We start from the raw sequence: 15,104 nt of genomic DNA, 5'->3' as shown, positions 1-15,104 counted from the left end.
TTCAGCAACAAGAAGAAAACTGATAAAATACATTTGACTTATTCCAAAGGTTAACAAAAAGGAGGAGTGTGCTTATTTCTCTGTAATAAAGGAACATCCAGGAACACCTGTTCAAACATGAAGTTGCTTTAAGATTTGTTTACTTACTGCTTTGTCTAGATGAATTAGAAGTTGCAAACTAAGGATCTTTGTTTATATGCGTGGGAATATAAATTCACTCAGGATGAATGATGAATGATGAATGACAGGGTGTCCAGAGTGCGTTTCTAAACACTGGACACCCTGAGTGCAAGTTCTTCAAAGTTCATTATAACAGAATTTAATAACGTTTTGGGGAGAAAAAAAAAAAAAAGAGGAAGACTAGGAAATTGTCTGGGACACAGAAAAGGAAAACTACTCTGTTGTCCTTGTTCATTCTTTTACCATTGTCTGCAGCCTGAAAAATCAGTATGATTTAAGTCAAGTCAGTCTTGGTATCTCAACCCATTAGTTCTCTTTAAATATTCACTTTTTTACTGAGTAATTCAATATAATTTGCAGGGGAGGGATGCTGCAAGAGCTAAAAGGATGCTGCTAACATCTGAGCTACTGATTCAATTACTCAAAATTTTTCACTCCAGCAACAGTTATGAGGCTGCAGCTTTTCAAATCTCCTATGTTGATCATCTGAAAGATACATTTGCTTCGTGTCAGAACGCAATTTTTTGGAAGACTTTCAGTTTGGATATTAAATCTTTCTCATTCTATACTAGAAATCTTCATCAGTGTTGTTAATAGCACAGAAAACAAATTAATGCTTTAAGACACCAGGATATATGCTTGTAAATTCCTTGAATAATGCCTAAAACTCTCCCATTTTTTCAGTCCTATAATAATGCATGATTTTAAATGCAATGGCAGGTAAGTCATTGGTTGATTTACACATCTTATACACAGAGCGGAGCTGAAAATTTGGAGTATTTTAAATTTAGTTTTCAAATTCTCATGATAGAAGACATGAGTACTGTTAGTGAAATATACTTCAAATGCACACTCTGCGAGGATTTCTAGAACATGTTATGAAAAACTCTCTAAATTTAGCTTTAGAAGCAGAGGCTTTCCATCAGTTTCTCCAGCACAGTTACTTCCTGGCAATCTACAGTATCTACTGATCAACTGCGAACTTGCTTTTTCTTGTTCTTTTTGAATGCCATATTTGTTCTTAACATATGTGACAAGGATAAAAGGAATTTTTTTCATTGAAGAATACATTCTCATCTGCAATGAACTTATGAAGCTGAATGTTGAGAAAACTCATGATACAAGAAAATACAATTTAGAAAGGAATGAAATATAAGAGACAGATAAAAGAAAAACAAATTCAAATCTTCCAGCAGTATATTATGAGTAAGTAAAATGACCTGAACAGCAGTCAGCAACAATTTGATCTGCTACGAATTTTAACTACTTAATATTCACTACTTGAGCAACAAAGTGCCAAATCTGAAGCCATTTAATTAGACATTACATATAAAAGAAAAGCAATTGTAGGAAGAAAACCAACAACCAGGAAATAAAAGAACAGTTAAAAAACCAACACAAAAGCCCATCCAAACAAAAAACATCAACAAATCCCATATTGCCAAATTAACTATCAAAGAAGTTTATTCCCCTGAAAATCATAGAATAGAACAGAGTCACAGAATACAGTATGCTGTGTTGGAAAGCACCCATTAGGATCATCAAGTCCAACTCCTGGCCCAGCAGAGGACAGCCCAATAATCATACCATGAATTAGAAGCATGTTAACTAAATGTGACAAGAACTACCATATGAAGTCCCTTCTAGCCCAGTACTACGTATATTCCTGAACTTTTCTAATCATTCTAAGAGGGTCTGCACCACAGCTGTACAAATGTTTTGTTTTTTATTCTGTTTTTAATAAGCACATGCACGCACAGAAGCAAGGAATCAAATACAATGAAGAGAAATAAAACCAATAAAAGAATATTCAAGTCTAGGGGTGGGATTCTTTTTGGGAAACTAAAATTGTTGTGGCAGTGGTGTGCAAATGTTTCTAGGAGCTGCTTTTCCAAAACAATATTAGTAGTCCTTTAATTTCGACTCCAATCCTTCTCTAATTTCTCTTTAACTTTATATGACTGTCATCATTATAGCCACAAAACTGGTGGCTATAATTAACGTTCCTCAGTACTGTAGGAGAAAAGGCATTAAACTCTTCAGCCTTTGCTGTAATCTGCACTGATACTTTTAGTCACTTCATGGAGCGGTGAAGTATTCTTGGTCTCCCAGTCAGCTATGTATGTATTTTTAAAAAGATTTCTTGCTACTTTCAAGTAGACTTTATTTTGTACTGGGCTGGATATTTTTCAGAAGCTTAAGCTTTTCGGTTTGGTTTGGCTTTGTAATGCTTAGCTTCAGACATCTGAGCTTGGATCTCACTTTCTATCATACTTCTTTTCTGTGTTTGAAACTACAGTAACTGTGATCAAGGTCAAACTCCTACTGCTCTTCCATTACTTCCTCCATGTTGGAAAATTTTATTCTCAAGCATTTAACGCAGTCTTTCCCTAACTTCATTTCTTCTTTGCTATGCCTCCCAAAAGTCTTCATCAATCCAAGTCTTTGAGTTGATGAAATCAGTCTTCCTAAGAGACATTCCCGATATTTTGCTATTTTCCCTTCTATATATTCTAAGGATCATGAGCTTGTATTTCAAAGTTGCTCTCCCACAAGTGTTCACTCAAATCTTTCAACTAAGATTCCTCTGGGAAAGGTTATTGTAATGTCTATACCTTATACTTGGGTTATCTAAATTCAGATCCACGGGCAGCCCTAACTCAGGATTTAGCTAAGGCCTAGGTATGTAAATACACTTATGCAGTCAAAAGCCCTGACTAACTACCTAAATATTCAAGATACAAAGTTTTATATATTTATTGTATATATAAGTATATACACATATATACATAATGTATTATAGGAGCATATAACAGCAAGTAGAATTCTACTGTCATTTGTGCCAAAAGCAGCTGGTAATGTGGCAGGACTAAGAAGTTCAGCGTCCATCCTGTGACAAATGGGATTCTCATAAAAAGGCCTTCTGCCACTGCAGATCCATGGGATACTCCCTTACAACCATTGCCTAAGTACACACAGACTCATCATTGAGCAGTTAAATAATATCAACAAAAGCTACAGCAACACAAAAGCTCAGTGGTTACAGCATTTGCAGAGGACTTTAATTCTATGTCTTTCATCCTGATCTGTGGTTTCACAGAAACACACACTGATGTAAAGTCTGTGCCTTTCCCAAACCCATCCTCTACCAGGGCTCATTTTTGAGTTCCACGGCTGGACCACCCAGGTAACAAAAAGTTTCTATTAGATGATTGTTCCACTTTAAAGTGGTACTTACAGTTTTTTTACACTAAACCATCGCTGTCTAAAAATCTTGAAGAATTCCTCAGAACAGAGCTATGCACGTGAGGTAAGTTTTGCCATTGTTAAAGCATTTGGAGGTATAGACATACACACAAAAAAAGGTTCATTTTGACTTTCTTCAATAAAACCAAATGCCATGATTTAGCACAGATAACAGGATACAAATTGCTTATTTCAGTCTGATTCTGTCCCTTAGTGCCACGCAGTTCATTGTACCTGAGAAAATGGTCTCACTGATGTGGCTGTGTTGTTACTAGGCAACCAGAGATAAAATGCAGGGCTTAATGATTTTTATTTAATGCATTTTTATGAGAAAGTATACTCTCTTTTTTTCCCTCCCCTGATATTATTTGATGTGTAAATGCTATTTACCCAAGGAGATCTGTGATCTGAACAAGAAAATTATTCAAACTGGATATTCAAACAGCAAGTCAATAAATATTTCTAAACATATTGACCATTACCACTACCAAACATTTTCACAGTGGCCGTGGCTGATATCTCAAACCACTTCACCAGGATAAAATATTCAGTAGGTCTCACAGCAGAGAATGAAAAGAAAACAGATAAGAGCTCAGGGTCATTTGGGCCAGTTACACACATTTATGTACTCTTCTGTGGTAGAAAGCAAGAGCCCAAGCCTTTATTACCCTTTCCCGTGCTATCATGACACTACATCTGGCAAGGTCACACCATATTTTCTCCCGTAGCTTTGGGTAGCCTAAATTCCCTACAAAAAAGAAGTGTCATGACCAAAAGCCCCAGTGGGGATCTGCTCAGAGGTGTCTCTACAGGGAGATGCACATGTTAAGAAGCACCCTGTTATCACAGCCCTTAGCCTAGGCACATATCCAAGAGGCCTCTCTGCAACCCCAAGCTGCCTCGCAGTTCATTTCCCATCACAAAATTCAATGGCTCTGTTAAGGGTCGTGACAGCAGTGACACTTCCTCAATTCAGTTTCACTTTCATTCAACAGTGTTGGAAGTGTTACCACATCTATAACACCACACAACCTCTCAAGTTTCTTCACATGCCATGCTCTTCCTTTGAGTCTTTACGAGCACTGGTGGCTTGTATTTAACTTCTCACCATTGAGTTTCTTCTGTATCAGCCAATTTCTCAACTCTGCCATCTTTGCTACAGGAGCAGAAAAGTGTTTATACCTCTGAAAAAACAACCTAAAAGCTTCAGGCTGAGTGGGTGAGAGCTTAGATTCAAACAAAGCTACAGGACTGACAGGACTGACAGCATGCTTAATTTCTGCAAAGTTCTGCAAGCTGAAGCAAGAAGCAGACGAACTCCCTGCATCATTTCACTTTTATATAAAGACAAAATAACTGATGTTACCAACATTATTTAGCATTTCTCTCTGCAAAGGTTAACTTACAAATAACAGGAATCATGCAATATAGTTGAAAAATTTTTTTGACCTTTAATAATGGGTCACCTTCAAATTAAAATAGGAATTCCATTGGATTTGGCACAGTTCGATTTTTATAGACAGATAACCCTATCTCAGATAACCCATCCTTATTATCTTGACAGCAGGTTCTACTCCCTCTCACTTAGATAAACAAAAGAGATGCATGCAACAGTTCAAAAAAATTGTGCAGATCAGCAAGCACTTATTGCATTTAATTAGAAGCTTAAAATCAATACATTTCTGATCCCAAAATGAGTACTGAATGGCTACTTCTGACCATTTCCCTATTCAAAATAAACAAGGCTGAAAGTTTAATCTGACATTTTAAAAATCACTAATTCTTCACTGTGTATCCCAAACATAATAGGTAATAGTACAGCCTGACTTCCTCCTTCTTCAGATGCCTCTGTGCACAGCCAATCTCTCTTCTCACAATAGAGAATTTTTAAGCAAACAATAGCTATCCATCTGTGAGTTTGAGAAGTGAGGCAATTCTATCCCTTATCTTTTTTTCTTTTCTCTTATCTTTCACATCGACAAAATTTGTCCGCCTCTGAATTGTTCCAATTATTGTCTTATCTGTACTTCAGATAAGAGTGTGTAAAACACCACACAGACTAAAACTAGAGAACAACAGCATTAAGTAAAGAAAAAAAAGTCTTTCACTGTGTATGCATGTCAGATTTCACATGTCATCAGGTTAATTTAGCAGAACATGTTAACAAATGTAAATGATTTCCAGTTAAGTTCCTATTTTCAGCAAGTTCACAGATACACTGAGATTGGATTTCCAGTAGTTTATATTTCATTAGTATCTTACTATGCCAAATACTATTCCATATTTGTATCAATGATCAGAAACTAAAGTACATCTCAGCAAAGTGGAAACAATCCTGAAACCCCCAGTCAATCACTTTATCTTTGAAGACAAGCCTGACCTGTAGCTATTTTGATGAAAAGGAGCAGGGTCGGCTTCAAGTCTCTACTCCTAGAGACTAGAACTGTCCGCTTAAATTCAGTTAAATGTTCAGCCAGTGAAAAACAGAAACAGAGCTGGGAAGAACCACCAGAATTTAGAAATCCCTCCTGCCAAGACAGTATCTGAATTACTACCCTATACAAACCTTTTTCTTATCCCTTCAATCTTCAGCCTTGAGCTAAGTAAGGAGTTAGGCAAAACTCAAATTTTTAGCTGCCTCAGTTCCCTATTGATAAGCCGAGACAGCTTATAGTGCTCAGTACTGAGGATGTACCAGACACCATATAGAGATATTTCCTTCGGATTCCTGGATTTTAACTCCTACACCAAAACATAACATTCTGAATTCCACTTTAAAAGAATGATATTTAGAAGTTAAGTCAAGGATGGTTCAAAATATTTGTCCTATATCTGTGGTTTTGTATCTTCATCTAATTTGTCCATAAAAACCAAATTGCAAAGTGATATTAATAATGCATCTTGCAAAAAGATTGACGGTTTTTTAAATGGTATTGAAAATGCAATAAAACTCAGAGTGGACACAGTTCACAGCAGATCTACTAACAATTAATAAATGGAATTACAGCAAACATGATGTCACATCAGCTGCTCACTGACAGGAAAATTCTACCCTATCATACATGGATAGAAGAGCAGAAAGAGAGGCTGATATGGAATGTAGGTGGAAGGCTTCGATCTACTTAAATTCTTTAAATGCCAGACTGAACAAGGTATAAAGGACAAGTGTATATAATAAAGGATTCTTTATTTAATTTTTAAATAGAAAAATACTTGAAACTTTTCTTAAAAACAAAACATGAGAATGTCATGCTGTATGGTCAGTGTAAGTCATGTGGTAAATATCATGGTATTTTTTTGTGATAATTCTGTAAGGCACAAAGAAATAACAGAAGTTCCCAAATGTATTATCCAGAGATGCTTAAATATATTTTCCAAATAACATCTTACAAATAAACAAACAAAAACCCAAGCCAAGCCCCAAACAAAACAAACAAAAAGCCCTGAAGAAATAAAACCTTTTCTATCTACCATTTACTAGAAATAGTCCAGGAGAGTTTGTCTTGATCTTACTGCCTAACTGCATTTAGCTTTTATTAGGCATATAAAAAAACTTACCAGAGAGTGAAGAAAAAGCTAAGAGAGCAGTCTATCTTTTACATATTGCTATGCCTTAGCAACTCTCCAGGCACTAATATTTTTCCAGTGTAGGCTGCTTCATATTTTTAAATATTATCATTTCAGATAAAGAAAAAGGGCAAAAAGATTGGAAGAAACTTCTAGATCAGCTAGTCCATCCTCTTTCTCAAGACACAGCCAAATGTCTGTATCTCATTGTGAACTGATATTTATGTAATTTATTAAATTTTAAGAGACCACAACTGTGATAGCTCTGTGGTTTGCCTAATCTATGATGTTATGTACTTGATTTTATTTTCAAGAAGTTTTGCATAAAGTCTTAAGTGAATCTTCTCAAGCATAGCTTAAGCCTAATCTTTTCCTCTTTCATCCACATGTTACTTTATTTAACAAATCTGAAGGCTCTTGCTTTGTTTCCCTTTCAAAGGCTGATCACAGTAAACACAAAGTCCTGGTCAGCATCAGATGTACAGCAACAAAGGAATTACTCATCAAAGCAGAGCATAGTGTCAGGAGAAGGCAATCCAAGGAGAGAGGTTAGACCACTGACCCTGATTTGAAATTCTGAAATGATCTGAAATCCCCGCAGCCTGTCTCCAGAATACCATGTAAGATAAAGGGGTATGTTGACTATACCAGTATAGGGCTTACTATGTTTCAATTCCCTACCTCTACCACAGTTGTCTTTGCAGCTTTGCACATAGGTTGGTTGAAATTTCTTGCAGTTTTCCTGAAAAACAAAAATAAATAAAAAAAAAAAAAAAGAAGATTAATAAATATTAAAGGCCATAATAGTACAATGGAAGACTTCTCAGAGATAAGCTACTAGAGGAATGTCTATATTTTAAGCATCACAAAGCTTTTTGCCAAATGCAAATAGCTGAAGAACTAATTAAAAAAAAGTATAAGGGAGAAAAAAGTATTATGGAATTGTGTAAGATGCATCTGAAATGAAATAATATTTTGCTACATTAGAAAGTATTTATTACAGCTCTTTTGACTTTAAATCAGCACACTGTTTAATTGAAATTGGGTATGTTACTGATATCTTCATTTATTGGATCTAAAAGCAGCAGCGGCAAGCTGGACTTTGTACAATGCCATTATTTCACTGCACAAAGAATGCACACTTGCACAGGGGACAAGCACCAGGCCTAAGAATCTCTCAAGTATGCTTTCCTAACTTGGACTAGGACTTGGGATAGCACTTTTCCCAGTAGTAAATGTAATCCAATTCTCTTAGTTAAAAACAAAAAAAAAAAAAAAAAAAAAAAAAAAAAAAAAAAAAACAAACAACAACAAAAAAAAAAAAAAAAAACCAAAAAAAAACAAAAAAAAAACAACCAAACCAACAAACCAACCAACCAAAAAAAAAAAAAAAAAAAAAAAAAAAACCAAACCAAACGAAATACCAAAAAAACCAACAAGATTAAAAAAACCAAAGCTATGTCCGTTTTGGCACTCACTGTAAGACTCTGGCATTTATCCTAAGTATTCCCACAAAGCATTTTTGTACCAAGGAAAAAGACCTCTAGAGAATAAAAGCAATACTTAACATGTATACCTGTGTTGGCAACTGCACCAAGATCCTAGGAGGACAGGGGAAACAAGTGACCTGCGTCAGCCACTCCATGTGTTTTTCAGAAACAAAACAAAGCTGCGCAGCACATTTCAAAATTAAGAAGTACTATGAAGGTTTTAGTGGTGTTCCACTGCTAGCTTCTCAGCATTTTTCTCTGTTAAAAAGCAGAATTCTTGGAAATGTTTCATCAAAATCCATGAAACCAGGTTTCAAAACAAGATAAAACCTCCTTTGCCACATCGTTTTTCCACAGAAGCACTTTTTCCCCCTGACCATCCTTAGTTCACAGACTCACAGAATCATTTAAGCTGCGAAAAAGCCCTTAAGACGATGAAGTCCAACAGCTGGCCTACAAGGTGCTCTCTCCCTCCCTCCCTCGTGCCCGGCGCCGCAGCCGCTCCGAGCCTCGGGGCGCTGCTGCCACCTCGTGGCTCCGGGCGCAGAGAGGCAGGGACGCGGCCAAGGCCCGGCACCAACTGGCAGCTCGGACGGGATTCCAGCGCACATAGCGACACAATCAAAGCATACCCAAAGACACTATCTTGGGGAAACGCCGTTTTATTGGCAATATACAGCAGCTGTGAAGCCTCTAACAAAGGGTCAACCCTGTCCTGAGGGCGTCAGGCACAGCATCGCCAGCCGGGCAAGGGAGGGGATTGTCCTGCTCTGCTCTGCACTGGGGCAACCTCGAGTGCTGGGGGCACTTGTGGGTGCCACAACATAAAAAAAATACTAAACTATTAGAGATTGTCCAAAGGAGGGTCACAAGGATGATGAAGGGCCTTAACAAGAAGCCAAATCACGAGTGGCTGAGGTCACTTGGGTCTGTTCAGCCTGGAGGGGACTGAGGGGACAACTCACTGCACTTACTACTTCCCTGTGACGGCTAGAGGAGGGGCAGGCACTGATCTCTGCTCTGTGGTAATCAGTGACAGGACCTGAGGGAACAGCCTGAAGCTGAATCAGGGAAGGTTTAAGTTGGACATTTGATAAAAGATTTTCACACAGAGGATGGCTGGGCACTGGAACAGCTCCCCATGGCAGTGGTCACAGTACCAGCCTGACAGAGCTCAAGAAGTGTTTGGACAATGCTCTCAGGCACAGGGTGTGACTCCTGGGGATGGTGCTGTGCAGGGCCAGGGGTTGGACTTTGATGATCCTTGTGGGTCCCTTCTATGATGCTATGAGTATCTGCTGCCCATGGGTCTTTTTGGTGGCTATACAGACCCAAAGGAAGGATGTAACAATAAAAAAAAAAGGGAAAAAAACCCACAACATGAATTTATACTCTCCTCTGAGAGGCAAAATCAATACTAGTTAGTAGTGATTCAGGGAAAACTCCCCTAACTAGGCAGAGTAGCGAATGAGAAAAAAAATGGAGCTATAAAAACCTGAATTAAAATAGCTGAGAAATGGATACAGATGGGGGAAATGGAGATGACAAAACTAACAATTCATTATTTCATCCCATGTAACTACTTTTTTGAGCCAAAGACTTTCTCAAGATTGTAGTGGCTACTCTATCAGTAAAATAAACTGATATAAAATTATTTTTACATAGAGAAAAAAACTACAAGAAAACTTTTCAATGTTAATTTGACATTAAGAAGAGCTAATGGTCTCTAATCTGATGTAATTTATAAAAGCTTCTGCCATTTAAACTGTTCTTGAGTTAGTAAAGTTGTTTCAGAAGCCACAGTCTTTTACAGGATCAAAGGCTTTATTTCTAAAGACTACACCATGCAGAAGTTTTATGGGATCACAGGCCTTATTTCTAAAGAGCACATCATCCAGAAGAAAAAAAAAAAAAACAGAAGCACTACACTTATTTTCCAACACAGAATAATGTTAAGGAGTTAGCAGTAGGAAATTCAAAAACTAGCTAGACGACGTTGTCTTTTTATTTTAAGAAAAATTTCTGGACATCTAGATTCAGCAACATCTATAAAGTTCCATTGGAACAATGTTCCAATTGTTCCACTGGATTTCTATGACCCAAAGGCATGACATCTTTTCTCCCAGAGGCAAAAGATAGCAAACTACAACACTACATCCACAAACACAAACACAACAAACTACATCCACTACAAATTTAGTGATATGAAGATACAGAGACACCTCAGGTATGAGCTGAATTTATGTATTGCAGAACCAGTTGAAGCATGAAGAGATGACCTGACATGACTGTCATAGAAGAGGCTCCGACTCAGGCTATCCATTCAACATTTCTGATTCTTTGTCAATACTCTATTTTCATCACCAACAAGCCACGTATTTGCTTGTAAAGTTGAGGTAGATTGGGCTAGAACACCTAGAAGAATGGAACCAGGTAAAAAGGGAGGGGAGCCAAAGGAGGCAGATAAATCTCACTCCATGATACTTGAAAAGTCATGGCAGTCCGGTCAAGTACCAGGTGACTGGAAAGAGGGAAAGATGGTTCCCATCTTTAAAAATTATATAAAGGAGGACCCCAGCATTCTAAAGAAGTTGATGCCATTTTGAATTCCAAGAAAACAGTATACCTTGATGTATGAGAATAGGAAAAAAATCAATGCCAGCCTGTGGTCTAAGAAAGTGTACCTAAAGTACACTTACAACCTCTAAATTTTTAAAATCTCTTAGCTTGAGGGAGATTAACAGTTTGGCAGACACACCATTGCTACTGGCTTCATACAGTCACAGGAAACACACTATGAATAGTACCACACTGCTGTGAAAGTGGTAGCAGACAGCAAGTTATAAGATGACCCTATGTTTCTTTATGTTATGAGATAATTGTATCTCATCCAGAAACAGAACAGATCACTGTTTATCATAAGCACATTCCTTTGAGCTAGCAATATTTTATATGGAATAGGACACCAGAGGATGATTAGTTTCCATCTTCAATTTGTTACAGTTGAAGGGAGGAGTCAAGATTTTTAGGTCTTCACTCCAGATGGAAGTGTCTATTATCAGCTGTATTGTGTGAATATGGGAGACATAACAAAGACTTCTGAAAAGAACAGGAAGAAGGAAAGGCATAGAGAACAACAGGACATAAAGGAAGAGGGTAAAAGGAGAACACAACCAGTCTTTCTGTGGAGAATGAAAGAACTTTTGAGAGGTATCTACTATGCATCAGTAGAAAGATACAGGATAAAAGCACAGAGAGTAGTGGCTCAGGATCAAAGACAAGGCCAGGGGAGAAGACTGCTTCCTGTATTCAATGTACCAGAGCCTAAGGAGAGCAGTTTAGCAGCCATCAAATTCATCTGCACACATACAAGAAAGTTCAGCTTTCTATCAGAAACCATATTGTCTTGTAAGTGGGCAAGTCAGGATGTCAAGAGTTGGGCAAAATAAAAACTTATTTATAAATTTTCAAGTATTTTAATTTAGTATTAATTATGTGGTATATAAAAAATATATATGCACACACATATAAACATATAAAGAAAAGCATTACTTTATGGGTATTATTTTAGACACATATTTTTCAGTTGCTTTTCCAACTCCTTGTTTATTCTATACAAAGACAGACTCTCAATCAGCATGCACTTGTAATAAACTGCACATGATAACTATAACACTCACCTTTTCATCTGATAGCCATAAGACAAACAAATAAAAACCAAGCATTATCATAAGCAAACCACTCTCCTGCTTCAGCTCAGGACAAACCAGAACACAAACAGAGCAACTCATAGAAAAGATTTTCTCAGTAGTACAACATCAAACTTTTCATTGCAAAGATGTTTAAATTCATATGATGCCTTTCCCTACACCTCTGAGATGAAAAAAACTTTAAACAGTTTTCTTTAGACAGAATCAGTTTTCCCATCACTGACTGGCCAAAGACTGACTCAGTTTCCTTCTCTTCTGTTGTACATGAACCTGTACTTCTTGGGTTAGCCTTTAATTGCTCAAGAAACACACCCAAACTAACATGAATATTGAAAGAAAGAGAATGTCACTAAGTTTCTCAAAAATCATCATAATGACTTTGGTCTGCTGTGTCTCATTTTTAACTATGAATGCTTTGTTTCATAGCTATGTTTGAATTCTCAAAATTCATTAGAAAAAGCAATTACATTTTGGTGTTTTATAGCAGTGTAATTTGACAGTAGGGAAAGGCAATATGAAAGAATGTGAAATACGTAAAACATTATTTTGCCATAACACAGGAGACTGGATTCTCCTTCCCATTCACTACCTAAACTGTAAAATAATCTTTTCCCACCAGTAAACAAGTCATACCTGAAAATTATGTTTCCTGCACGATCAGCCTTCCATGCCTTCACAAGAGCAAAATCTCCTGTAATAGATTTCTCTAGAATAAAGTGACGGCCATCAAACTCCCTCACCTACAGAGAAAAGTCCAAAATTGAGATACAGGTTTCTTCCAACAGATTTCACATGGAATACTTATTTTAGGGGTTAATTTTGCAGACAGTTATATTTCAACTTCTTTTTGTACTCTGTAAAGTTTTTACTGAAAAGCTGTATGATAATAGAGAGGCATGGAAAGGCTATAAACCCCAGTTTTATCATAGTGTCTCTAGTGAAATCATGAGAATCCATATTCCTCCTGCTCCATCTACTGGAATTAGACATACTTTGTCCTGCACATCTACTAGCTAACCAAATACTGAAGTGCTAAAGCAGAATTACTGAAAAAGGTCATAAGCACTGCCCAACACCAAATCCAAAATTAAGTCAATTCGAGACAGACTACTCAAATCATTTCATCTAACAGGCTGAGTTTCATTTGGTTTCCCCTGCATTTATGATCAATATTTTGAAGGAATGATACTGTGCCTGAAATCAAAATATGGAAGAGAGACAGAGCTAGTCTTTCAATCCTATACAGAGAGATTAAAGACCACCTCTCTTAACAATGTAGAAGGTAAGAGTATACACAAATATTACTTTAGAACTTAAAATTTATGAAAGGGGAAGTATGAGAAAAGTGTATCAGACATCAGTGTGCCAGTACCACAAAAGGAGATCTGAGCCTTTACAAAATGACGCTTCTGTGCAAAATGGATGTGGAGAATGGAATTGAACAAATTATGCTAGTCATGTTATTAGCACCCCATAGTTATTAGACTGAGGAGAGTGAGATTTTCCCACAAGTGTCAAAAGAAAAACAAATTAAGAAAACTTTTATTAAAATTATAAGCTATTTAACAAACAAAACATTCTTCCAAATGGTAAAACATCATAATGATGTATGCAGTAAAAAAAATAAGGGAATATATTTGCATATACTATATGCATATATATATATATATATATATATATGTATATATATATAATATATATAGTGCATATAGTATATGCATATATTTGCATATAGTATAATATATTTGCAATATACTATTTTGCAGTATAGATACTGCAAATAGTGATGTATAAAATACATGAAAACCATGGTTTAGGGTGTAATTACCTGTACCCCAGAAATGCACTTGAGGTGAAATTTAATGTTGTATGCAGCCAAATTGGAACACACAATATTAGCCCCACCCATTTCTTCAAGAAAAATTATGGCATTGAGACGTCTCTTCCCTTCTCCAAATTCTACATCCAATTTCAAAATGAAACCCTTGCTTCTCCCTTGAAAGCCACAGTCTTTTTATTTCTTTGCAGTTTTAAAAACTGATACTAAATTTCATTTCAAATGTTGGGAAATGCATTTCCTGAAATTTGTGTCAGCTGAGCTCTTGCCATTCTAATATGAGAATGCCCCATTTCTTCCAAGGCTGAGCTCCATGTGCAGCTGCAGGGCTGCTTACTGCATATTTAAGTGCAGTATTTAAGGAGCACCTGCCCCACTAACAGGTTTTAGTTTGAATTTAGTTTGAATACACAGCAAACCTGGTCAAAGAATGGTCAAATGAAAAGTAACTCAGCAAGGCAGGCTTTCACTTGGACCAGGTCTTGATGCTAAATCACTCTAGAACTGTAAGAATTTCTTTAAGACATCACAGAGGACAGCAGTAAGCAATGGAAGCAAAACTAATCTGTCTGGTACCATAGACATCCAGTCAACTGAATTTAGTAAAGCTAAATTTAACTCCTTCTTAAACACTTGTTAATCTTGTAAATATGTTAGAAATTAATTTTTCAATGCTGAAGGATTCCTAATGGCAATCACACCTCTTACCTCTCTTGGCTGGCTGGCAATGGCAATGGTGCCATCTGTGTTATACTTGATGGGTGCACCCCCTTCCTGCACTAGCGTCCCATAGCCAGTACTGGTGTAAAATGCTGGGATTCCTGCTCCTCCTGCTCTAATACGTTCAGCAAGTGTACCCTATGGGAAAACACATTTAAGAAATCATCATTTGGGAACAACAAATCAAACTTTGATGAATGGCTTGCATTAACTTTATTTTATATCCTGCCATTTGTAGGTTTTCCTTCTGCACACAGTAGACATATGTGATCATCTATTTCTTCCTCACATTTTAGCTTTCCCATGTGGGACTAGCACTGGATATGGCAAGAAATGTTTGACACACAGTCATGA

At 36.9% G+C, this 15,104-nt stretch overlaps 1 protein-coding gene across 1 annotated transcript in view; it reads right to left on the bottom strand.

The window, feature by feature from the left end:
- Positions 1–15,104, bottom strand: part of OXCT1 (3-oxoacid CoA-transferase 1) — an 81,663-nt gene that overhangs the window by 44,514 nt on the left and 22,045 nt on the right. Inside the window, exons 5-7 of the mRNA XM_053931520.1 lie at positions 14,739–14,888; positions 12,827–12,933; positions 7,675–7,735 (exon numbers count right to left, since the gene is read on the bottom strand). Of these exons, the coding sequence (XP_053787495.1) occupies positions 7,675–7,735; positions 12,827–12,933; positions 14,739–14,888 (318 nt within the window). The remainder of the gene's footprint in view (positions 1–7,674; positions 7,736–12,826; positions 12,934–14,738; positions 14,889–15,104) is intronic.

Source organism: Vidua chalybeata, chromosome Z, assembly GCF_026979565.1.
Source record: "Vidua chalybeata isolate OUT-0048 chromosome Z, bVidCha1 merged haplotype, whole genome shotgun sequence".
NCBI classification, from domain to species: domain Eukaryota; kingdom Metazoa; phylum Chordata; class Aves; order Passeriformes; family Viduidae; genus Vidua; species Vidua chalybeata.
Note: the sequence above shows the minus strand (reverse complement) of the source record. Positions and strands in the feature narration are given on the sequence as shown.